General features: G+C 40.3%; 2 protein-coding genes across 2 annotated transcripts; one reads left to right on the top strand and one right to left on the bottom strand.

Annotated features, from left to right (window-relative positions):
- RWDD2A (RWD domain containing 2A) lies at positions 1–3,129 on the bottom strand. Its single transcript, XM_016207337.2, has 2 exons — positions 2,522–3,129; positions 1–1,562 (listed from the first exon to the last, which is right to left on the bottom strand). Exons 1-2 carry the CDS (start codon positions 2,723–2,725, stop codon positions 885–887), a joined length of 882 nt encoding a protein of 293 aa, XP_016062823.1. The 5' UTR covers positions 2,726–3,129; the 3' UTR covers positions 1–884.
- An 821-nt stretch (positions 3,130–3,950) lies between these two features.
- On the top strand, positions 3,951–23,180 carry PGM3 (phosphoglucomutase 3). Its single transcript, XM_016207345.2, has 13 exons — positions 3,951–3,988; positions 5,805–6,010; positions 7,434–7,618; positions 8,865–8,932; positions 10,813–10,946; positions 12,628–12,823; positions 15,031–15,188; positions 15,884–15,967; positions 17,944–18,042; positions 19,483–19,596; positions 20,447–20,569; positions 21,530–21,703; positions 22,756–23,180. Exons 2-13 carry the CDS (start codon positions 5,807–5,809, stop codon positions 22,831–22,833), a joined length of 1,617 nt encoding a protein of 538 aa, XP_016062831.2. The 5' UTR covers positions 3,951–3,988; positions 5,805–5,806; the 3' UTR covers positions 22,834–23,180.
- The last annotated feature ends 332 nt before the right edge of the window (positions 23,181–23,512 follow it).

The raw sequence follows: 23,512 nt of genomic DNA, 5'->3' as shown, positions 1-23,512 counted from the left end.
AAAAGGTTTGGCAAGTGCCACTTTATTAGGGGTTATCATTGAAATAAACTCTTATTTTGAAAAAGGCTGGTGAAGCCTGTGGAGCTTGGAATTTTCAGAAGAGATGACAGTAACTTATCACCAAAGTGTAGAGTTCAGTTTTTCACCCCCAGTAAGGTGATGGTTCAGAGGCATCCACACTGGTCCTCTCAACACTCCTGTCCTGGCACATGGGTGGAGATTCCCCGGATGCATCACCTGTGCAACACTTTGTAGACAAGAAGTATCTTTTTGTGTGGGTAAGAACTGAGAACACTGGTATCATTCTCTTTAGTGTCATTAATCAACCGACCCAAACGGCCAGATAACACGTGTCGTCCTCATTACTCTTGAAACTTCTGATTCCTCTGCCATTACAGATGGGATCCAGTTTTACTGAAAGAAAAAACTCAAAATAGGGGACTTTAGCATAAAGTAAGAAATGTTGTAAATGTGCTTTGTTCTCACTTTAAACTTGATTTAGAATTCATCCCCAATAATGAAAGGGAATGTGGTGTGCCAACTTATGCTAGCACTGTGAAAGGGATAGATGTTATTCCTATTTGTGAATTCAGAGCGGGGGTTGGACTGTTGACATTAACTATGGGCCTTGGACTCTTTACAAATCAGCTTCCCCAGTTAAAGTGACTGCTTTTATTAAGTTACAATTAAATAGCTTCCAGTTAATACAAGAACATGGAGATAACATCACGAGGGCACTGCTGTAAAGTTAAAAGACCTATGTAAAAATTCTGCAGCCAGGTTTCTCACAGGAATGCTAAATGGCCACTGGCCTGTCTATTGTAGTTTTATTAACAGAAATACTGACTTGGTAAGATTATAAGCATAGGCCTTTAAATAACTTCCTAGGAATCTGAACTTTTGCTTTCAATACCAAATAGTATCTGAAAAACATGCTCACTTTTGTGTTTTTTAAGAAATTCTAAGAACTGGCCCAGATTCATGTGATAGTCATTCCTTAATCCGTAGTCACCATGGGCCTCAAGGAGTAATTCTTCAAAAGAATGGAAAAGGCGCAGATCCTCGCCATTTCCTTCAGTTTCCATACTTTCAGCATGCTTACAGGAAATGTGCTTCCAATTGGGATACCTAATTGTGTGCCAGAATTCCTCACAGGGCTCTTTGAAGCCCTCCACACAGATTATACCAGGCTTTCCTGTCATACAAAATCCAGTCACATCTAACCTTTTCCCAGCATCCAAAATCTTTTTCCTTAGGTCCTGCTGATAAATGTGGTGGCTGTAGATCCACATTCGGAGAAATGTGTTCTTGACTGGCTTTGCTTCCGTAGATGGTTCGTAAACGAGCTTTCTGTTCAGGAAATAGGAGGCACTGTTGTCCTGTAACCACTGGATTGCTGCACATACACAGAGCTCACCTGGATCAAAAGTCCCTATATAAGAAGTGAGACCTCTGTTGAGAAGTAGCTGCTCTTGTCTGTCAAGCTCAGATGACCGTCCAAACAGCTGCAATGCTACATAGGGGTAGCTGTGAGGCATGGTTACTTGCAAATCAATTTTCACCTTAAAATGAAAATCAAATAGACTTAAGTACCATAAAATAACCTAAGCTAGTTTATCAGTGGCAACTGCATGTTTTTATTAAATGTAATAGTTATTGCTACTATTGTCAGCTATGTACTAGACACTGTACCAAGTACTTTACCTACACTATTCCTTCCATTTATGTATTCATTCATTCCAATATTTATTGAACACCTAACCATGTGCCAGGTACCCTATTCTAGAATAAAGAAGTGAGGACACTCTTTCTGTCCTTTGTGAAGTCTAGAGCCTAGTGAAGGAGACAGACATTAAACAGATACAGCAAGTATTTCATTTCCATGGTGAGAAGCATTACCATGGAAAAGTACAGGGATCCACACAGTTTGGGGAACCAAGACATCTCCTGAGGGAATGACAAAGGATGAGTAGGAAATAGCTAGAAGAGTGGTTCTCAAGTGCCTAGTCCATGTGTTACCTATGCTAATGCTAGAGATAAATGGATCAGAAGATGAAGGTATATTCATGTTTAGTATTTAGATTTTCTATCTGTATTTGCTTTCTGTGTTAGGGTGCCACCAAAGAAACATTTATTCACTCCTTAAAAGCCAGTTTTGCTGTAGGCCATATATTTGTGAAAATCAAATATATACAAAGAAGTCCATACTATAATAGTCAGCTTGGTAAAAACAGTGGATGGCTGAGCAGAATAACAATGGTAGTCAGATGTTTTTAGTAATAAACACTAGGCATACTTGTTAAAAAGGTGTGCATGTTTACGTAAAATTCAGGATGTTTATTGAAAACAATTTGGCATCCCATATTTTACATATTTCACTTTCAAACAAGTAAAGGAAATTTGTGGAAAAATCCATCTGGAATACTCTCTATTTGTTTCCTAGACTGAAAGCTTATGTTCCAAGTGTTTCCAATTAAAAACTTGGCACCTTGCAACAATTAAAACAACTCAAGGCACTTACCTTGGGCTCCTCAATCTGGAGTGTAATCACAAATTCAATTGTTGGTGGCAGCGCCTCCCTTGTGCCTTCCAAATACCTCTTTATAGTCGTCAAGGCATTTACATCTTCAAGTTTTACTTCTCCTTGGTTGGGAAACATGGAAAACAGCATTTCCATCTCCAGCAGCTGAAGCTGCAGGCATTCCTTCATAGAAGCGGAGGACATGTTGCCTTGAAATCAACCTGCCAGGAAAACTGGAAAGGCCCAGGGACTCAGGGTTTGTCAGTCAGCAGTGCTCAGCGAAATTTCCCGAAGGTCCCTCTGCGTGGAAGCAGTTATGCAGGAACGCTAGGCACTGAGAGCTAGGGGCACAAACCAGGGCACTTACACTCTATCTCCTGGACCCCCAAATCTGGCATGCACGACCCCCACCCCCCTCCAAGATACTTCGTTAAAATTCAGATTCCCAGTCCCTTTCCCCTACTCCCACTTCCGATCTAGATCCTGGGACGCGGGCCTGCAACAAGTGTTCCGAATTTTTCCGTTGCAGGTGGTTGGCAAACGCCTGCGGGCGCCGCAAGCCTGCATTCTGGGAAAGGCGAGGGGCCCGGCTTCCGAGCACTCCCAGGACTCGGGTGGGCGGAGCCGGCCGCTGCGCAAGGGAGCCCGCAGCGCCGGTGGGCGGGGCTTCGGCTTCCCTAGCCCCTGGTCTCGAGGACCCCGCGGCCGCCTGCGCCAGTTGTCGCCCCTCGGCCGGGGCGCAGAGGGTCGCTCCCGGGTGGGCGTTTCCGCCTCTCCCGAGAGCCAACCGGCCCGGAGGGGCATCATGAGAGCGCGGGACGATGTGGATCCGTTTGCCTCTTGCCCGAGGGGCCCAAGTTTAGGGGGTCCTACAGTTACATAAATAAAATGAGGTTTAGTGTCAAGCGGGGCGGAGATGGGGAAGAGGAGGCGGCCCAAGAAGGCTTCCCCGAGTCAAAGGCTTGGGAGATGAACCTCGAGACTGGAGAAGCGGATGCGGGAAATCAGGGGGCGCTCGGTGTGGTCGAGGCCACCTCGTCAGAGGCCCCAAATCGAGGCTGGCGTTCCTCCATCCAGGACCCTAGGATCCCCAGCTTCCCAGGAACGTGGGCTCTGCCACCCCCAGACCCAAATTTGGAGGCGGGGCTGGGTACGTTCCGGTCGCAGCGCTCGGGCAGCCCGCGACCCTCGGCTCCAACCCCCGGGCCACCGCGGAGGCCTCACCCTTCCTGGTCATTCAATGGAAACAGCCCCAAGCCCGCTCAGACCCCGGATCCGCAGTTCCCGCAGGCGCGAGCTGCGCGCGACCCGCGAGGAGGCGGGGCGGGGCCAGCGAACCCTCCCCGCCGTGATTGGCTGAGGGGCGTGGCGACGGGCCGGAAGCCACGCTGGGCCACGTCTGCGGGTTCCGAGAGCTGCAGGCTGGTAGCAGGCGGCGCCGCGAGGCAGCTTCTCCTTCGGGTGCAGGTGAGGGCGAGACTCTGGCTGAGGTGAGCCGCGAGGGCACGTTCTGGTCCACGGGGCACGTTCTGGTCCACGGGGCGTCGGCCGACCCACGGGCCGGGGCGTTGACTAACGGACTGAGGGACCGACCGCTCACGGGTCACACCCACCCGCCTCCCGCGCCTCGGGAGCGGGGCGCTGGGCCCGCCCGGGGGTCTCGTGCTGGGCGGGCTCGGCCGCCGGCCTGGGCGGGGGTCTCGGCGCCTCCGGCCGGGAGGAGCTCGGACTGAGGCCCCCGAGATGGGGTGGAGGGGAGGAGGACACTCTTAATCTTTTCAGGGCGGACACTGTGGACTGGGAAATGTTTTTAATAAAGGCGTTCACGCGCCCATTGGGAGTAGTTTCAGCACCTAAAATGCATGAAGGAGTGGATGCATTTTATGTTAAAAAGACTTTCTGGACTGAGCAGGGCTGGTGTACGCCCTGTGAATAATCGTGATACATGACCCACTGGTCAATTTTTAACAAAACGTGTTCATGCTGGTGAAAGAGAGTTCCTGTAACTTCTGTTTACTGAAACAAGGACAATTAAGAAAACAAGATACGGGCACACCCAATTTTATAGCGCTTAAGGTTTATTGCGCTTCACAGGTGTGTGTTTTATAAATTGAAGGCAAGACCCTCCACCAGCGAGAAGACCGACTGGCTTGATTAGCGGTGCTCGTTTGTTAGGGTGCCTGGAGCTCACCCCGCAGTCCCGACCAGCGTGGCCTGCGGGGAGGCAGCGGGGCTGCTGCTCATCCCTGGCTCCCTGGAAGTGGGCCTCACCCAGGGATGAGTGGTACATGGAACTGAGAAGCCCCAAGTCCCACTTGAAATTGGAGTATCCCAGAGAAGAAGTGTCTAAGTAGACTAAGTAAGGCTAGAGGGCTAAGGGCCGATGTTTGATTTTTTTTTTTTTTTTAATTACATGTAAAAGGGAGATGTTGCTGGTTTCAGAGCTTTATTTTATTTATTTAAATCCTCACCGGAGGATTTTAAGACAGGAGGGGGGAGCATCGATGTGAGAGAGAAACATCTGTCAGTTGCCTCCCGTCTGCGCTGGACTGGGGTTTGAATCCGCAACCTAGGCACGTGCCCTGAATTGACCTGCAGCCTTTTTGATGTATGGGACGATGCTCCAACCAACCGAACCACCCGGCTGGACCAGAGCTTAATTTACAAGTGTGTACTGATCCTCCCTTATGAAAGTAGAAAAATTCACTGTCAGGTATTGGAGAGGAAGGAGACTGTAGCTTTTTGTTTTTCATCTGGGAATATGTAGGCTGGGAAGAACTGCAAAAGAACCACACAGATTTCCCAGATATTTTTGGGTATGTAGGTCCAGTCCACTTGAGAATATGAGCTTAGGCTTCAGTGTCAGCTGCCCATGTAAATTTAGCTTGTTTAACTGAGGCCCAGGCTTAAGCTATTCTAATTGTAAAATAAGGTGATATTTGATCTCATAGGAGTCTCTGAATCTTGATGTAGAAGCTTCATTTTAGTCGAGAGTGGACCATTTTAAATTTACCCCAGGCCCAGGGCTATCCCTGGAGCCAAATGGGAGATGAGTTGGAGATAATCTGACCTCTGCCCTGGAGTGGACAGTATAAGTGGGACAAGATTTTCTAGTTAATACTAACTTCCAGAACTTACTCTATCACTCTTTTCTTCTTAAAAATGGTTCTTTGAGGAGGTTCAAAATGAGGCATGCCTATTAGTTTGGGGTGGCAGTTTCTGAAATAAACGGTCCTTGAAAGATTTCTTAATATTGCCTGAAAAATATTCCTTAATTTTTTAGGCATGGATTTAGATGCTGTTACAAAACACTCAGCATTACACGCCAAGCCCGGTGGACTCACTGTTCAGTATGGCACTGCTGGATTTCGAATGAAAGCAGAACATCTTGATCATGTCATGTTTCGCATGGGATTATTAGCTGTTCTAAGGTCAAAACAGACAAAATCTACAATAGGAGTCATGGTAACAGCATCACACAATCCTGAGGTAATGCATTTAGTGCTCTGATAAAGCAAACCTTTATTTACAAGACCAAACCTTAGTTTGAGCAGTTTGACCCAACATACAAATTCTAATTCTAGGAATGGTCCCTTTTTTTGTTTTGTGCCTTTGGATTTGAAACAACTTTTTCTTGATGAGTGGCTACTTGACTCATGACTCTTTAGAGGGTGTGGAGCGAATGAAATGAGACTGTCATTTTTGAGGGAGTGTCCCTATTAGAGAATAACAGAATGTCCTTCCAAATTAGTTATTTTGTTACAGTATCAGTAATGAAAAGTCTTACCTCTATTGATTTAGCAGAAATTAAAGGGATTGGGGAAAGGTGGGGAAAAGACAAACATTTGCAAAGGCTTAGCACATTTTGAAACTTTTCAGACAGGTTTTTTTATAGCTAGCAAATAGCTTCCTGTTCTGAAGAAACAGCCAAACAGGAGGCTCCAGGAATCCAAAAGTGAGCTTTCGGCGAAATGTTGATGAGGCCGATGGTGTTTATGACTTTTTTATAGAAGTATTCCTTTTGATACAACTAAACTTTTATTCTGTAGCTCACTAATATTACATGGTTTGAATAATATGCTTCTCTTTGGTTGCTAGGGCATGAGATTTTTGCCTTTGTAGCTAAATTAACAGTAAGTAAAAGCTATATAGGTCAGTAAAGGGTTGTAACCTCTTCCCCCAAAACATAAAGACTTTGCTTGTCCAACTCTAAATGTGCATCGCTATAAATGCATAAGTGTCTAAATGTCTGAATCTCTGTAATTGATTGATGGCTTGTAAGCAGAACCTCATATTTATTGCTAGTTCCAGAAGCATTTCTTAAAACAATTATAAGCTGTTTCCTTCAGTTGACATTCACTCTAAACTACATTTTATTTTTTCCAGAAATTTGAGCAGAACAGAATTAGGAGTCAGTGTTCAGCTTCTGAGCCACCCACTGGTTGACACATTGGGCAGGATGTGCTCAGAATCTAGTCATAGTGAGAAGGAGCTTTAGGTGCCCTCATTCTGCTCCAGCTGTGCCCTAGTCAGTCAACTGATGTTAAAGCGTAGGTGGAGGCTTTTTAAAACTAGTGTAGTCTGTTGGGCGTAAGAGTCAGATGGTTTAAAGATTTAATGTCATCACTGATGCTTCTTGGCTCTATAAACATAAGCCAATTACTTGATCTGAATCTTAGTTTTCTCAGATTGGAAAAATAATAAGCTTATTAGATTGATTTGTGGGGTCATGAGGATTTACTGAGCTTATGTATATAAAGCACTAGTCTAGCATCTGGCATTCAGTAGGGTTCTCTGGTGAAACTGCTTAGCCATCCCTGTCTCTTGTTGGGGGAAAACAGCTTGAATTTACTTTCCTCAGCTCAACCTTTTGAATATGCACAAATAGCTTATCATTTGTTTTTCTTTTAAGGAAGACAATGGTGTCAAATTAGTTGATCCTTTGGGTGAAATGCTGGCACCTTCCTGGGAGGAACATGCTACCTGTTTGGCAAATGCTGAGGAACAAGATGTGCAGAGTGTGTTGCTGGACATCAGCAAGAAAGCTGAGGTGGATCTGCAGCAAGATGCCTTCGTCGTGATTGGTAGAGATACCAGGTGACCATGGAGTTAGTGATGAAAGCAGTTTTGGGAACTCAGTATAAGTGATTGCATCAGTTTCAGTACCCATGACAAATCGGAGGAAAGAAAGTAGAACTGCCCCGAGAGGCATCTCCCCTGCCTGGCTTTGTAGGAGAATGCAGGAACTAAGTCACCACTGCTGCTTGGGTATTTTGGAGTCTGAACACCAACACTTACTATCCGCTTAACCTTTTGGAGCTTCCCTTCACTCATCTATAAAATGTTGATGATAAGGCCTAATACAGGGTTTTTGTGAGGGTTTCATTAATTACATGAAATAATGTATGCAAAAGATGTATTTCCTGGCACAAGAGAAGCATTTAACAAATGACTGCCACGCCCATACTCCTCAGTTTACTTTTTCCCCCAATAAAGAACACGACTTTAACTCATTATTTTTAGAGATTTATTTTATAATCTGTGTTGTTGGTTCATATATTTATATTATTTTCCCATGCTGGAGTTCACTGTAAAGTATTAACAGTTTATTTCTACAAATTTGTCATATTTTGCAGCTATTGCCTTTCTTCATAAAAAGATACTTCTGTAAAATGTTAGATTTAAAGTGTACTTTGAAGTAGAAGCATTCACTTTCGTATAAGATCTGGTTTTAGCCAGAGATGCTTTCTAAAGGAAATTTTTGCTCAATTTCCTATTGCCTTTGACTGGTGTCTTACCCTGAAATGTGTTATCAGAGGCACTTCCAAATATCACTGATTCCATGATCACTGGTATTTATAGGCAGCAGAAATAGCCAAGTGACTTATGTTCTGAGGCAGATTATCTCACAGTAAAGCCATCCCAGGTGTATTTGCCTCTTGCCTATTAACTGGTTTAAATGACATAGACATAGAACATCTTTTTCTATGAGGCAGTTATTAATACCCAGTATTATGTTACACACACTGTACATTCAGTGTTGCTGATCTTAGGCAGTACGTGTAGTTGTCAAACTTGACAGAGTTTTTGGGTATGGTGTAATTAGTGCATATTTTGTATCAATTTTCTAAATTCATTTAAAAGCCATTATATTTCCAAAAAATAACATTGTGAAGGACTACTTGACCCAAATTATTTTTTCAGACTTCACAGGATTCAATTGAAATACAGTGAACTTATTATTCTGATATTTGTAGCACATAGTTTCAGCATTTGCTTTTAGAACTAGCATCCCTGTTGTTTTCTGGATGGGATGTACTATTTTTCCCCTTTTCTCTCCTAGGCCCAGCAGCGAGAAACTCTCACAGTCTGTAATAGACGGTGTCACTGTTTTAGGAGGTCAATTTCATGGTATGTAGTTATCCTGAGTTGTAAATTAATCTTTAAAAAAATTGGAAAAAAATAAAAGTAATATATATTTATTTTAGAAATGTTTGAAAATAGAGACAAAAAAGCTTTTAAAAATGATCTAGATATAAAATATGAGCTTTTAAAATTTTAAAAATGTAAAAAAAATTTTTCTGGGCATGGGTATTTTGTTTTTTGTGTATACATTAATGTAGAAAATGCTGGTCTTAAACAACTTTCTTTAGTAAGGCTGAATTTTTCTTTTCTTTTTTTTTCTAATCCTCACACAAAGATATTTTTTCCATTGCTTTGCAGAGAAAGTGTGAGTGGGAGAGGGAAAGAGAGAGATATCAATACCGATGTGAGAGAGACATGCATCGATTGATTGCCTCCCGCATGTGCCCTGACCTGGGCCGGGGATTGAGCATGCAACCGACGTACTTGCCCTTGAACCTGGGGCCCTTCAGTCTGCAGGCTGATGCTCCTAACCACTGAGCTAAACCAGCCAGGGCACTTAACTTACTTTTGATTCTCTTTTTGACTCACTCTTGCACTGAAGAATAGTCCTTTGCGGCCTCAGCTTCATGAGGGCCTGGTCTTCTATTGGGTTCCCCATCTTAGACCAACATGGACACTTTTGCACTGAAAACCATAGCTCAATTTCAAGTTTTAAGGAATGCCCAGGAAATAAAACTAGTTTCCTTGGTTCTAATCTTGGAGTCTCTCTTTTTACATAGATTTTGGCCTACTTCCTTTTTAGCTTGTTGGCACTGCAGTTTTTTAAAAAAATAGATTTTTAATTTAGCGTTTTTGATTGTTTATGAGTGTTCATCTGAATTATGTAGTTTGCAATGTTGCTGGAAATAGAACTCAATTACTTTTTTATACTGCTGTTTTTACTGTTACTCGTCTATACTGATCGTTTTTTCCTATCGATAGTAGTTCATATTTCTTTTAGAATTGAGTTTGTGTCCAAAGTGTATTTTTTTCTAACACCACCAATTAACTCAACTCTGACACTGTCTGCCTGCAGGTAGTACATGATCTTACCTCTGTCCTGTAAGACTGCCATCCCCTAACCCACTGCACATTGCAATCAGCTGGGCTCCTGACCAGTCTGCAGGTTCCTACAACCCCTTCCTTGGGTTGGGTTAATTTGCTAAAGCATCTTGCAGAACTCAGAGAAGCATTTTACTTTCTAGGTTACCAGTTTATTATAAAGGACTTAACTCAAGAACAGCTAGGTTGAAGAGATGCGTAGGTCAAGGTGTGTGGAAAGGGGCTCAGAGCTTCCATGCTCTCTGAACATGCCACTCCCCAATCTCCCAATGTGCACCAACCGGAACCCTGTCCTTTTGGTCTTTTGAGTTTTTATGGAGGCTTCATTAGAGAGGCATGAATGATTAAATTATTGGCTGTTGGTAACTGAACTCAATCTCTAGCTTCCCTCCCTGGAGTTGGAGTTGGGTTAGGGCTGAATGTGCCAGCCCTCTAATCAGCTGGTGATGGTTCCTCTGGCAATCAGCCCTCATGCTGAGGTTTCCTAGGGGCTTTCCAAATGTCACCTTTTTAATGTAAAAAAAAAGGCATTGCTCTTTTGGCTTCTTGAAATTCCAAGGGTTTAGAAGCTCTGTCAAGAATGGGGAATATGAAGCTACGTCAGGAATATATATTTCTTACTATAAATTACAGTATCACCATGTGACATGCATTTGTAATGATTTCGTTGGGTATTTGTGTATTTCATTGGGTATTTAAAAGTTAGCATTTTGTGTTTTCTGAGATGTCTGTTGTCACACTGCAATTCCTGCAGTATGAATCCATTTAACCTTTTTTTCTTTATTAAGAAATGTGGTAGATTGCTTTCTGTGCTTCTGTGACAGATTACGGCTTGCTGACCACGCCGCAGCTGCACTACATGGTGTACTGCCGGAATACCCATGGCGAGTATGGGGAGGCAACTCCAGAAGGTTACTACCAAAAGCTTTCCAAGGCCTTTGTGGAGCTTACCAAACAGGTGAAAACTTGAATGTGATTAGAGTGTAAGCAAGTGAATAAAATAACATCACTGAACAACTTATTGTAATTACATAGTTTGTCACTGTTCCTCCTTTTTCCAAAAATTTGGCATATTTTTTTCCTCCCAGGAATACACAGGGTATCCTAACTTTGTGTTGGCATTTACTTAACAAGGCACATAATACATCCTGAGATCACTGGGGGAACAAACATGGTGGAGTTCTTACAAGTATTCATTCAGATTTATTTATTTTTTTTAAATATATCTTTATTGATTTCAGAGAGAGGAAAGGAGAGGAAGAGAGAGAGAGAGAAACATCAATGATGAGAGAGTCATTGATAGAGCCCACAACCCGGGCATGTGCCCTGACCGGGAATCGAACCCTGATGGCCTGGATCCTAGGGCGACACTCAACCACTGAGCCACTCCCAGCCGGGCCAGATTAATTTACTCTTAAGCAAGTAGATGCTGTTGGCATCCATTTGAGGCATCTGCTGTTGAGAACATTTTCTTGTTCAGGAAATCGGCTTGTAAAACCTGAATGAAATTTGAGGAGTATAATTTACTTGATCAACAAATATTGAGTGTATGTTATTGTTGGGCACAGTAAACCAAAACAAAGCCTTTGCTGTCATAGAATTTATACTTTCAGGTGAGGATGGGTAGGAGAGGAGACTGACAGAAAATACAAACAAATGCCCAGTGGTATAATATGTTATGAAGAGAATGACAGATGGTTTTACTGCTCATTCATCTGTATGCTCATTCCCACATTTGAAAAACTGTCATGTAATATAGACTATATTATTTGCAAGGCAACCTGCTTAATTGAGGCTAATTCTAATAAAACCTGACCAAAAAACTGTTGAGATGCTCTAAATTAAATTACAGTGCCCAAACAATGAGAGAAAGAGACAGAATGGTTATCCTGTTAATAGCTGTGGGCCAGCTAACAAAAAACTATTCATATCCATGTGTGTCTGTTGGAACTTCAGGTTAATTTCTAGGTGCTATGTTTGTGATTAGTCTAAAGAGAGAATAGCCAGGCGTCTTTGAATCTCAGGAGCCTCCGCTTCTTATTTACACAGGAACTAACCAGACTTGCCTACAACCTATCCAGGGGAGCAAACACTTCTTATCTGGACTCTGCTCCTATCCATAACTGGCCCCCTTCACCTTCTCCCATCCTCTTTGTCTGTAACTAAGGTAAATCCTTTCAGAACTGCTTACATCTTTCTACCCCATACATGATGTATAAAAACACTTGGAAAACTCTGGGACGGTGGTGGTCATGTTTGTATTTTCTACCTAGGTATGCTGCTGGGGTTTTAGACTCTGAGCCCTAAGACCAGTCGTCCTTTTTCTCCCTAGCAGTGGCCTAATAAACCCTTTGAAAAAGGCTTTCAGCTGTGAAAGTAAATTTTTTGTTTAACAAGCTCCATCTCTGTAAGTTAGTCAGTGAAACTGTTCCAGTGTCAAAGTGTTCAAAAAAAGGTATTTAAAATTTTTACTTCGATGTTTTAGGATTTTCACCTGAATATGTGTACCCTTTTGTTTCTTGGTTTAAAATAGATAACTGAAATAATAGAAGATGTTTCCTTGTAGGTATACATGCTTTATGCTTCACTCTTACCTTTAGAACTTGAAATTTTTCTTCCCTGTGTCTTTTCGTTTTAAGGCTTTCTGCAGTGGTGGCAAACATCAACCACTTAAGGTTGACTGTGCAAATGGCATAGGGGCCCTGAAGCTGAGAGAAATGGAAAACTACTTCTCCCAGGGGCTGTCAGTTCAGCTGTTTAACGTTGGAACCACAGGGAAACTCAATCATTTATGTGGGGCTGACTTTGTGAAAAGTCATCAGAAACCTCCACAAGGTATGTAAAAAATTTGTTTTTAGAGATTTGAAACCCATCTCATTTACAAACAGAAGTGGCCAAGTGAGTGAGGAGTCGTGCAGCTGGTCTTTGTGCCACTTGTAGATATCCGGGCATCTTCCCACTCATCATTGCCATCCAGATATGGACTACTCTTTGCCTGTGAGACAAGGGACTCCTCACAGTGTGTGGGAAATCTGGTAGGAAAGCAAAATCAGACATTGGCATTCTGGAGGGCTTGTTAGCAGATTCGTGGGCTCTACCGTGGTTTCCGAATCTAGGCCTGGGGTAGGGTTTGTAGAGCATAGGAATTTGCATTTCTATCAAGTGCCCAGGGCTTTTTAATGATGCTGGTCTGGGGACCACACTTTGAGAATCACTAATCTATAGGATAGCAATAGTTAAGTAGCATTATTTTTCATCTTACTGAATTAGACACACTATGGAAAGGGAATGAAACTGCTGAATTGTAAGTGTCTCCCAAATCAGTGATTTACGTAGTGGGCGTGTTAGGAGGAAGACTGTTCCTCAGATTGTACTTGTAGTAAGAGGTGTTCTATATTCTATATTTAGCTGTGTTGTAGATTCAAATTGTTAGCCTGTCTTGCAAATGTGTTTTATTTGGTCTGTTGTTTAATTACGTTAGCCGCCACCATTTTTTTCCTGTTTTTTTATTTTTATTTTTTTATTGACTTTAGAAAGAGAGGAAGGGAAAGAGAGATATTGATTTGTTGTTCCACTTATTTATGCATTCACTGGTTGATTCTTGTATGTGCCCTGTCTGGGGATGGAACACTCAACCTTGGTGTATCAAGACGATGTTCTAACCAACTGAGCTACATGGCCAGGGCCAGTTGCCACCACTTTAAAATGTTTTGATTTCACTTAAATATTGGAATCTGACTTCTCTTTACCAAAATTAGAAAATGTCCATTCTCATGTCATGTTAACTGGCTGCAGTGGAGTAGCTCCATCTGCTCAGGACCCATGTTCTTTAGAACTCTACAGATCTCATCCAGTTGCCCCTCTCATTGACGATTCTTTCTGCCTCAGTGTAGTAAGCATTTATTTATTTTATTTTTTTAAAAAATATATCTTATTGATTTCAGAGAGAGGAAGGGAGAGGGAGAGAGAGAGAAACATCAATGACGAGAGAGTCATTGATCGGCTGCAGCCCACAACCCGGGCATGTGCCCTGACTGGGAATTGAACCCCAATCTCCTGGACCTTAGGTCAGTGCTCAACTGCTGAGCCACGCCCAGCCAGGCGTAGTAAGCATTTAAATTTTCAGTGTAATTAACCAATTTAAGCTCCTTTTTATTTAAGTGCTAGTTTTGACTGTTACTTTACTGGCAGTTCAGTTCTTAGTTCCTGATCTATCCATTCACTAAATCATGAGCTCCTTCTCTCTTTCTGTAGGCACTGGGGCTACAGTACAAACAAAATCACAGGCCCTGGCTCTCATGAAGCTTGTGGTGTACCCTGTAGTCACTTTACATTCATATTCCAGACAAACACCTTTCACTGCCTAGTTGCCTCATGTTGCACTGGCTATTTGTTGATGTCCTTACATCTAATAAGTTTGTAACAATTGCTGAGGTTTCAATAATTTTATGCAAATTACAGAAACCATTTATCTCTCATGGGTTATAATTCTTTGTTTTTAATTACCAGTTTCTTGTTATTCATGGTATGAACAAATAAAAATCACTTCTATCCAAATTAAATCAAAGCACATACCTCATCTATTCCTGATTATTTTTTATATGTAAAGGACATCGTAGGACTAGATAAATTGCATTCAGAAATATCTGTAGCTTTCAAAAAACTATATGGGAACCTGTCTTGCCAAACCACCTGGCTTAGAAAATGGAATTTTATTTTAGCATTATGTCAAGTTTCAGCATAGATTTTAAATCCTTTTTCAGTTAGCTGTGAAAGAATTTACCCTGTAAAAACTACCAATAAGCCTCCATACCTTTTGAAGATTAAGACAATGTTTTTTATTTGGAAGGATCATTTTAACTACTACTTGAGTAATCATAGTGGACATGCTTATGTGTAACACACAAGACCAGTTATGATCATCCTTCAGTGAACAAGTATTCTCTTATAACTAGTAGAAGAAAAAAACGTAAAACTTCTTATATTGAGTTGTATTCCCATTTTTAAAACTGAAATGCATTTTTGATTATTCTGTGTGCTAGGAATGGAAATGAAGTCTAATGAAAGATGCTGCTCCTTTGATGGAGATGCTGACAGAATTGTTTATTACTACTATGATGCAGATGGTCACTTTCATCTCATAGATGGAGACAAGATAGCAACGCTCATTAGCAGTTTCCTTAAAGAGCTCCTGTTGGAGGTATGGAGGGGAGTGATTGACTACCCTTTAAAACAAGACCTACCAGTGAAGTAGTTCTATAGCAGTCAGTTGAATGTCTCAAAGGCACAATTTATGGGAAATTCCTTGCATTTGTGGCTGGAAAATACACAAAGAAATGTTATTTTTAATCACTTCAACTTTGGGGACTTGGTTTTGGAATCTGAAGTTATGCTTTCCTTCGGGGCAAAGTTTTATGATTTGAAGCTTTATGAAGTTTTTGTTTCTTCATAACTGACACTTTAGTAATGGAAGTTCCACCATAACTCCCCAAAGCCTAAGCTGAATCAGAAAGTCTCATCCTCTGAGATTTGTTTTGCTCTTTTGGAAATCTTTGGCTAGCCCTATAGGATGTAATGGGAAGTAATTATTGTAATCTGGGAAAGTTATACTTCATGAATTCAATAAGTAATTTTACTATTAAAAAACTAAAAATATAAAGATCAAGAAACCCCAGTCTTCTTTAGAAAGGAGTCCTTGTCGAATTGCCTTAAATAATGCCTGGAAGTATTGGGAGCTTTTTTTCTGGCCTCCATGTAAATTTTCATTGAGTCACTGACCACATACACTAAAGTGCAGCTGAATTTGTTGACAACTTTTTCATCCTTTAGAACTTACATTTGCTTTGGTGGCGCCTTTACTTTTGATGCACTATCATTATCGCTGTTTTTATCTAGATTGGAGAAAGTTTGAATATTGGTGTTGTACAAACTGCATATGCAAATGGAAGTTCAACCCGGTATCTTAAAGAAGTTATGAAGGTATTGAATTATTTCCATTTTCTGGTAGTTTCTTAATTCTATTGTAAGATATTTCTGTGAGGAAAGCTACCTTCATAAAAGTGAATCGGCTGTAGTGCATGAAGCTGAGCTTTTGCCCATGTAAAGGTAAATAGAAATCAAAAGAAAAATGAAATTGTCCCTGATGCAAAGGGAGGCTTTCTTTCTGTTTTGCAGCCTCTTAGCAGATTGCCTGTGATGTGTATTGCAAGGCTGGCTTAATGTTTATTCAGTAATAAAACTATTTTCTTACTCTTCTTCTGTGGAGAAGTTTTCTGGGTTGGTAGATTTTGTTTCTAATTATTTTCCCCTTGTCACCAGATGACCACCCTTTGTAGCACACTGCTGTTAGCAAGTTCATGGCAAAATGGGACCCATTTGCCTTGATGCTTTTTCTCACTAGCTACTGAAGAATTTTTCACTTTTGTGTATCCCTTTTTAAGCTCCTGCATTTTGCGAGTTATTTTTGCCCTTCCATTTGTTTTAAAGCAGGGATGGCAGTTAGATTCCTGTAGGACCTGGAAGCTGCAGTGAATAGTACAGTGGGCAGATGAGGCCTAGGAAGAGTGCCCAGGCCAGCTGCGAGGGGCTGCAGCAGGAGCTTTCATGGGAATTTCCTACTTCTTAAATTTTGGCAACTGATTTAAATTTAAAAGTAGAAGTAAGTGCAATAAAACACCTTGGAGGCTGGAGTTTTGTGACCTGATTTAAGGGTGGGGCAAAAGTATGTTTACACACATAAAACAGAGTTTATTCTTGTATTATCATTTACTAATTATTGTATTATTTTCCAAATGAACAACTGTAACCTCCTTTTGCCCCACCCTGTATATGGTTACAGTAAAGTTACTCAAGGAACTTCCATCTAGGGCCCAGTTGCCTATTTTTCACAGGGATTTTCATTACTACGGGGGGTGGTTTTAGTATATTTTTTTTAAGTTTTCTTTATTGATTTCAGAGAGAGAAAGGGAGAGGGAGAGAGAGAGAAAAACATCAATGATGAGAGTCATTGATCGGCTGCCTCCTGCACGCCCCCTGCTGGGGATTGAGGCCGAAACCCTGGCATGTGCCCTGACCAGGAATCAGACCTTATCTCCTGGATCATAGGTCAGTGCTCAACTGCTGAGCCATGCTGGCCAGGCTGTTTTAGTATTTTAATTCCTATTTTCTGTCTTAATTTCTTACAGGTAAGATACTCTGTTTAAGAAACTGACTACATCAGAAACTCTTACTTTTCAACCATTTTCTAATGGATTAAATACTTTTAGCTCTAACAATTCCTGAGGTGCTCTAAATCCAATTAAATGTTGATCTTATTTGATCTTGATCTTTTTTGTAGTTTTGCATTGTCAATTTTTTTTTTCTTAACCATTTTTATCAGATCTCTTCAAGACTCTATCCACTGTTGCTAGTCCAACCACCATAATTTACTGGGATTAATCTTAGGAAATTCCTAATGGATCTGGCTTGTGGGCCAAATCAGCCTGCCACCTGTTCATAAAGTTTTATTGGAATACAGCCATGCTCATTTGTTTTTGTATTGTCTGTGGCTGCTTTTGCACTAGTGACAGAATTGAGCAATTGTAACAAAGACCATGTGGCCTGCAAAGCCTATAATATTTTTCTCGCCCTTTATAATAAAAGCTTGCGGACCCCTACTCTAAGCCACTTTCCATCCTGTAGCTAAACTGAGCTTTCTAAACCAGAGCATGTCACTCCTCCACTTGTAATCTCATTATTTTATAAGGGGACCCTCATCTCTCTCACATTTTTCTTTTCCCTTGTCTGTGCTGCTGAGTGCCTTCTCTTTCCCATAGTAACCACTTTGGTTTTAATTCCTTTTGTCTTCCTCACTAGATTAAACTCCAAGTTTTGTTTCTTATTGTATCCCTGGATAGTAGGTACACAGTAAGTTTGCTGATTGAATAACTGCTGTTGTTTTCAAAAATGTGTTATAGGTACCAGTCTATTGTACTAAAACTGGTGTAAAACATTTGCACCACAAGGCTCAAGAGTTTGATATTGGAGTTTATTTTGAAGCAAATGGGCATGGCACAGTAAGTTCTCTTCGACAATTACAGCCTTGGCTAGCATTTTTTTTATGATGGGAATTCTATATCTGGGTAGTATAGGTAATATTCTGCTTTGTTGAAATGATTGGGATAGTTGTAGAATTTTATTATTTGGTTAACTTAATATATTTGTATGTATTATGAAACTGTGGCTCTTTTAGATTGTAATGATCTTTGAGTGTGAAGAAATAATGCTAATTTGTTCTTACAGTATAGTTTCTTCTAAAAATGCATATCTTAATTTTTTAATAAGCAGATTGTCTATACATCATTAAAAATTTTTTTTTTCCAACTGGCCATAGGTGGTTAAAGGGAAAATGCAGTAGGTGTGGTAGATTGAAGTGTTAGGTAGCTTGAGAATTATAAACAACTAGAAATGAGTTTAAAGAAATTAGCAATAAGCATAGTTTTTTTATGGTGCTCTTAGCAGACAATGTTTAAAAAATTTTTGAGATATAACTCATCTACCATAAAATTCATAATTTTAAGGTGTATTAAATGGTTCTTAGTGTATTCATAAGGTTCATAATTTTTCTTCAAATGTTTTTATACTTCACCTCATTTCATAAATGGCTTTGAGGCAGCCAACACAAAAAGTTATCTACGTCAAATAATTTCCCTCATGAATTTCAAAAGTGGCTTAGAGGCAGTGAATCAAAGTAGAAGAAAAACAAGTTCTTAGAAAATACAGCTAAAATGCAGGGGTTGGTAAATCAATATAAAGGGCAAATAGTACTTTAGGCTTTGGAGCTATAGTGTTTCTGTTGCAACTGATCCGGTCCACTGGTATGGGGTAAAGGAATGGGTATGGCTATATTCCAAATAAGTGACCAGCCTGCACCCTAGTTTACCAACAAACGAGTTTGGTAGGCTCTTCCTCCCTAGTACTGGGCATCTGAAGGCGTTTCAAACGGACAGAAATCTTGAGGAACTTGATGTTACAGTATATATAGTCATAGCACTATTTGCCACAATGTGATGTATGAGTGCTCTTTCTGCCTTTGCCTAGCTTAGAGCCTTAATTTTAGGACAAAAAATACAGTAGTTGCAATGAATTATGTTCTTCAAGGTAAAATGGATACAAATGGGCTTAAGGAACCTGGTTGCACAGAACTGATTTAGCTGGCTGAGGGGTAAACATAATGAATCCATGTACATGGCCACCTTTGCCAAGGTGGTATTTCCTTTGCAATCAGCTCTTTAAACTTTTATAACCAGTTTTATAATCCATAAAGGAACATTTTCCCTAGTAATATCTTTTGGGTTCTGCTTCGATCTTATATTAATTTCATACATTGTAAAGCTGCTGTTATTCCCCCTCAGTTTCTCCATATTCATTGAGTTTCAAAAGTGGTTTAGCTAGGGTGACAGTGCTTATGACTGGGGCTGGGATATTTTTGTGATTTCTGTGTGATTTCATTGTAGGTGCTGTTCAGTAAAGCTGCTGAAATGAAGATAAAACAGTTAGCAGAAGAATTAGAAGATAAGAAAAGGAAAGCTGCTAAGATGCTTGAAAACATTATTGACTTGATTAACCAGGTCAGAACTGATGGGGTGCTGGGCTCTGGGTTACCTGTACATTATTCAGATAGAATGTGGACAGAATAATAGGCTGTATAAAAAAAATTAAAGTGGATAAATCCTGGAGCCTTCCTCACAATAGTGGTACATACAGACATGAAATGTCAGTGACAGAACATTAACATTAATTTGCTTCCTCACCCTACATTTTTTTATGAAAAATTTCACGATTCAGCTACTGAGTGTATATATGTGACTAAACATATTTGTTAAAACATTTACTTGAGGAAATACGGGAAAAATAATCAGTTGTCTTGGACAGATTGGCGGGATTGGAGTATAGCTGAAGGCAACGGGAGGGCAAAGTGGTGGAAGTAACATCTGAGAATCTTGCACATTTGGGCACTTTACATACTTCCCGTAACACAGGGAGAAGGGTTATTATAATTGTCATTTTATAAATGAAGAAACAGGCTCAGAGCTACTAAGTGGCAGAATATGGCTTCAGCTTCAGGTGTGTCTTACACCAAAGCTCCTATTTCTCCACGACCTTGCATGATGCCTTCCATCACGGTATAATATCTCAGCAGGGATCTAGTTATAAGGAAAAATTTGAGTCATAGAATGTTAATGCTGGGATCTTAAGAGTTATCCTAATTTCATTTTATAGCTGAGGAGGAAGATGAAAGGCAAGTTTCTCAAGCTAGTTTCATTCTTTCCCTCATTAATGTTCATATTTATCCACAGTAGTTAATAACGCTGCATGGGGGGGAGCACAGGAGGCTGAGATTGGTTTTCTAAGACACATTCACGTCTAAGCTTTCCTTGTATCAGAGTGGTCTCTCCCATTGTCTCTTGCATCTTGCAGACGGCTGGTGATGCTATTTCTGACATGCTGGTGATCGAGGCCATCTTGGCTCTGAAAGGGCTGACTGTACAACAGTGGGATGCTCTCTACACAGATCTTCCAAACAGACAGCTCAAAGTTAAGGTGTGAGCGAGATTTTAAAATTACTTCTCTTCTAAAAATTAAAGCCTATTATTTCAAATCTCACTATATAAAAATATTTCCCAAGTGTGCCATATTTCATTCTATACATACATATTACATAGAAAATAATGCCTTATATCATAATGACTATCTTTAAAGATTACAGAATAGCTCTTAACCATTCTATAGTTTGAGAAGCATTTGGTTTCCAAACTTATGATGGTATTATGTAACACTTTAAAAATTTTATGGAAAATTTAGAACATACATATATAGAGAAAAAAATAATGAACCCATGTACCAAGCTTCAACAGATTTTAAGTGTTGCCTCTATACGTTTTCCACATCCCCATATTATTTTGAAGTGGATCCAGGGCAGCCTATCATTTTGAGTGAAAATATTTCCTCTATTATTCTTGGTTTACAGAGTATTTCCTGAGGCTAGATCTGGGGGTTCAAAGGGAGAGAATGATAAATTCAGAAAAATGGCTAATCAACGTCTATGTAGATTTATACCAGTTTACACGGTTCTCATCATGATCCTCTTTATGTAATAGGTAATTTTAAAAAAAGGATAAGTGGCAACCTAAGATTATTTGATCAGTGACTTAACGGCCAGTAAATACTGTATGACTTATTTTAGTGGTAACTGTAAGACAGTCTGTGGAAATATTTTTTGCTAAAGGTAACTTGTAGACTGAAGAAACAGAAACTATAAAGATGTTGAAATCAATAACCCTGATTTTGGCAGAAGTAAAAATCATGAAATTTTAATGTAATTTCATTGTCCGCTTAATCTGGTACATCACTGTCTGTGTTGTACTGTGTACAGTAAGCTGCAATGTAGCTCTTACTGTTAAATTGAAACGGCCAAACCTTTTAGTGGGAATTACTGTTAATAGGTTAAGCTTTTAAAAGGAAGGGAAATTATAACAACAAACATGAAATGCTTGTGCCTAGGTTGCAGACAGGCAAGTTATTAGCACCAAGGATGCTGAAAGGCAAGCAGTTACACCCCCAGGACTACAGGAGGCAATCAACGACCTGGTGAAGAAGTACAAGTTTTCCCGCGCTTTCGTCCGGCCCTCTGGTACCGAAGATGTAGTCCGAGTATACGCAGAAGCGGACTCACAAGTAAGCTGGTCCAGTTCTATTGGAAAAGTGCGCAGCAAGACGCTAATGATGACATAGGCAGTAGGAGATGAAAACTTTCTCGCTGACTGGTCACTACAGAAAAGTAGCCAGCCGGTCAGCAAGGCGAACAGTGTTGGAATCTAACTGTGATAATTAAGGATTTAATATCTGAGATTTGTTTATAGAGCCTTTTAGGTTCATATTAAGACTACAAAATTATTTTCGTCAGTAGTTATATAGTTGAACAAAATTACACCCACTTAGATTATTTCTCCAAATATTTTTCTTTTGATTTTCTTTACATTTCCTGAAAGTGTCGTATTTCTAATTGTGACATGAGTAACTAATAGGTACTTAGTTTGACACGTTAAACTATTATCTGGTTTTTCTCCTGTAAAAATATAATTGTTTCATAAAAACAACCAGGCTTGAGGCCCATTTCTGAAATTCATGTTTGTCTGTGGACTCTCAATTTGTTTTTCAAAGTTGTTCCTTTAAATGACAGCCTTGTTTCTGTGATAAGGTCGAAACTTTGTGGTCCGGATATTTATAATTTGCCTTTTCAACACACTCTTTTCTGTTACCTTAAACCCTTGATAAAAATGTTTGCACAGCGGAGGCAAAATGGGTTGACTGAATAGGGACTCAGGAGGAGCTATCTTTAAGCTGCCAGCTATTGTCTACATACATCATCTGTAGAAGCCTTAGGCTGTCCCAGAATTTAGTGACTACTCCTGGGGGGTGAGGAGAGGAGAGGACATCTGGGGCCTTAAGAGTTACTCTTAGGATCATTGTTGCCTTTAAGAACTAAGTTTTATTAAATTAATTCAGTTTTGGAATAATTGATTTTATAATCTGATTTGATTAAGAACTTATTTTCCGTTTATTTAAGGTGGTTTGAATTTGCTACTGAAAGATGAAAAACTGAAAAATTTTCATTTGAAACTGTTATAGTGAGACAATCAGGAAGCTCCCTCCCCTTTCCTCGGAGTTGCAAGTAGCCTGGTAGATGCTGTCTTTCCCATCTAATCACCCCTTAATGTAATTTTCAGGAAAGTGCGGACAGACTTGCACATGAAGTGAGCTTGGCAGTATTTCGGCTGGCTGGAGGAGTTGGAGAATGTCCCTAACCAGGTTTCTGAAGACAACTTTTATATTGAGAGACTGGATTTTTAAAAAGATTTTACAAAATAATAGTACTGCCATTATTGTGATAGGTTCAAACAAATCTGTAATCATGATGTTTACTGCACCTTACTGGATTGTTTCTTAAACACTACCAGAATAGTAATTTAGAAACAGCTAAGCCTTACACTTATTAAATTCAGTTTTTAAAAAAATGAAACTTACCTCTAGTTTCAGTCTCACTAATGTAAAGTATTAGGGCTTACCTCTGTGATTCAGTCATTAACTTTATAATATATGCTGGGAAGGATTCATGAGGATTGCTGGAAAATTAAATCTTATTTATTACCAACACCTTGGGATGTCTTTTCTATTACCGTTCCCTAACCAGGATGTCATTTGCAGTCTTCACCATTATTGATACAAGTGGAGAGTGGAGAAGACTTTATAGACAACCAATTTTTCCACAGCAGAGCCTTCAGAATGTTTAAGTGACTTACCTCTTTAGTTACCATCAGCAGAAGTGGAACAGGAGGCTGTACATCTCTGCGCTGAGGTGGAGATGCACGTGCCAGGCTTCAGCTATTCTTTACTCCTCCTTAGTGAAGGTACGTGGGAGAAAGCTCACTGTAATGCATCACCAACCCTCTGACAGAGAAGTGACACCATTCTGACACTAAAATG

Source organism: Miniopterus natalensis, chromosome 5 (assembly GCF_054644295.1).
Source record: "Miniopterus natalensis isolate mMinNat1 chromosome 5, mMinNat1.hap1, whole genome shotgun sequence".
NCBI classification, from domain to species: domain Eukaryota; kingdom Metazoa; phylum Chordata; class Mammalia; order Chiroptera; family Miniopteridae; genus Miniopterus; species Miniopterus natalensis.
The sequence above is the reverse complement of the archived record's forward strand: the minus strand, read 5'-3'. Positions and strand labels throughout refer to the sequence as shown.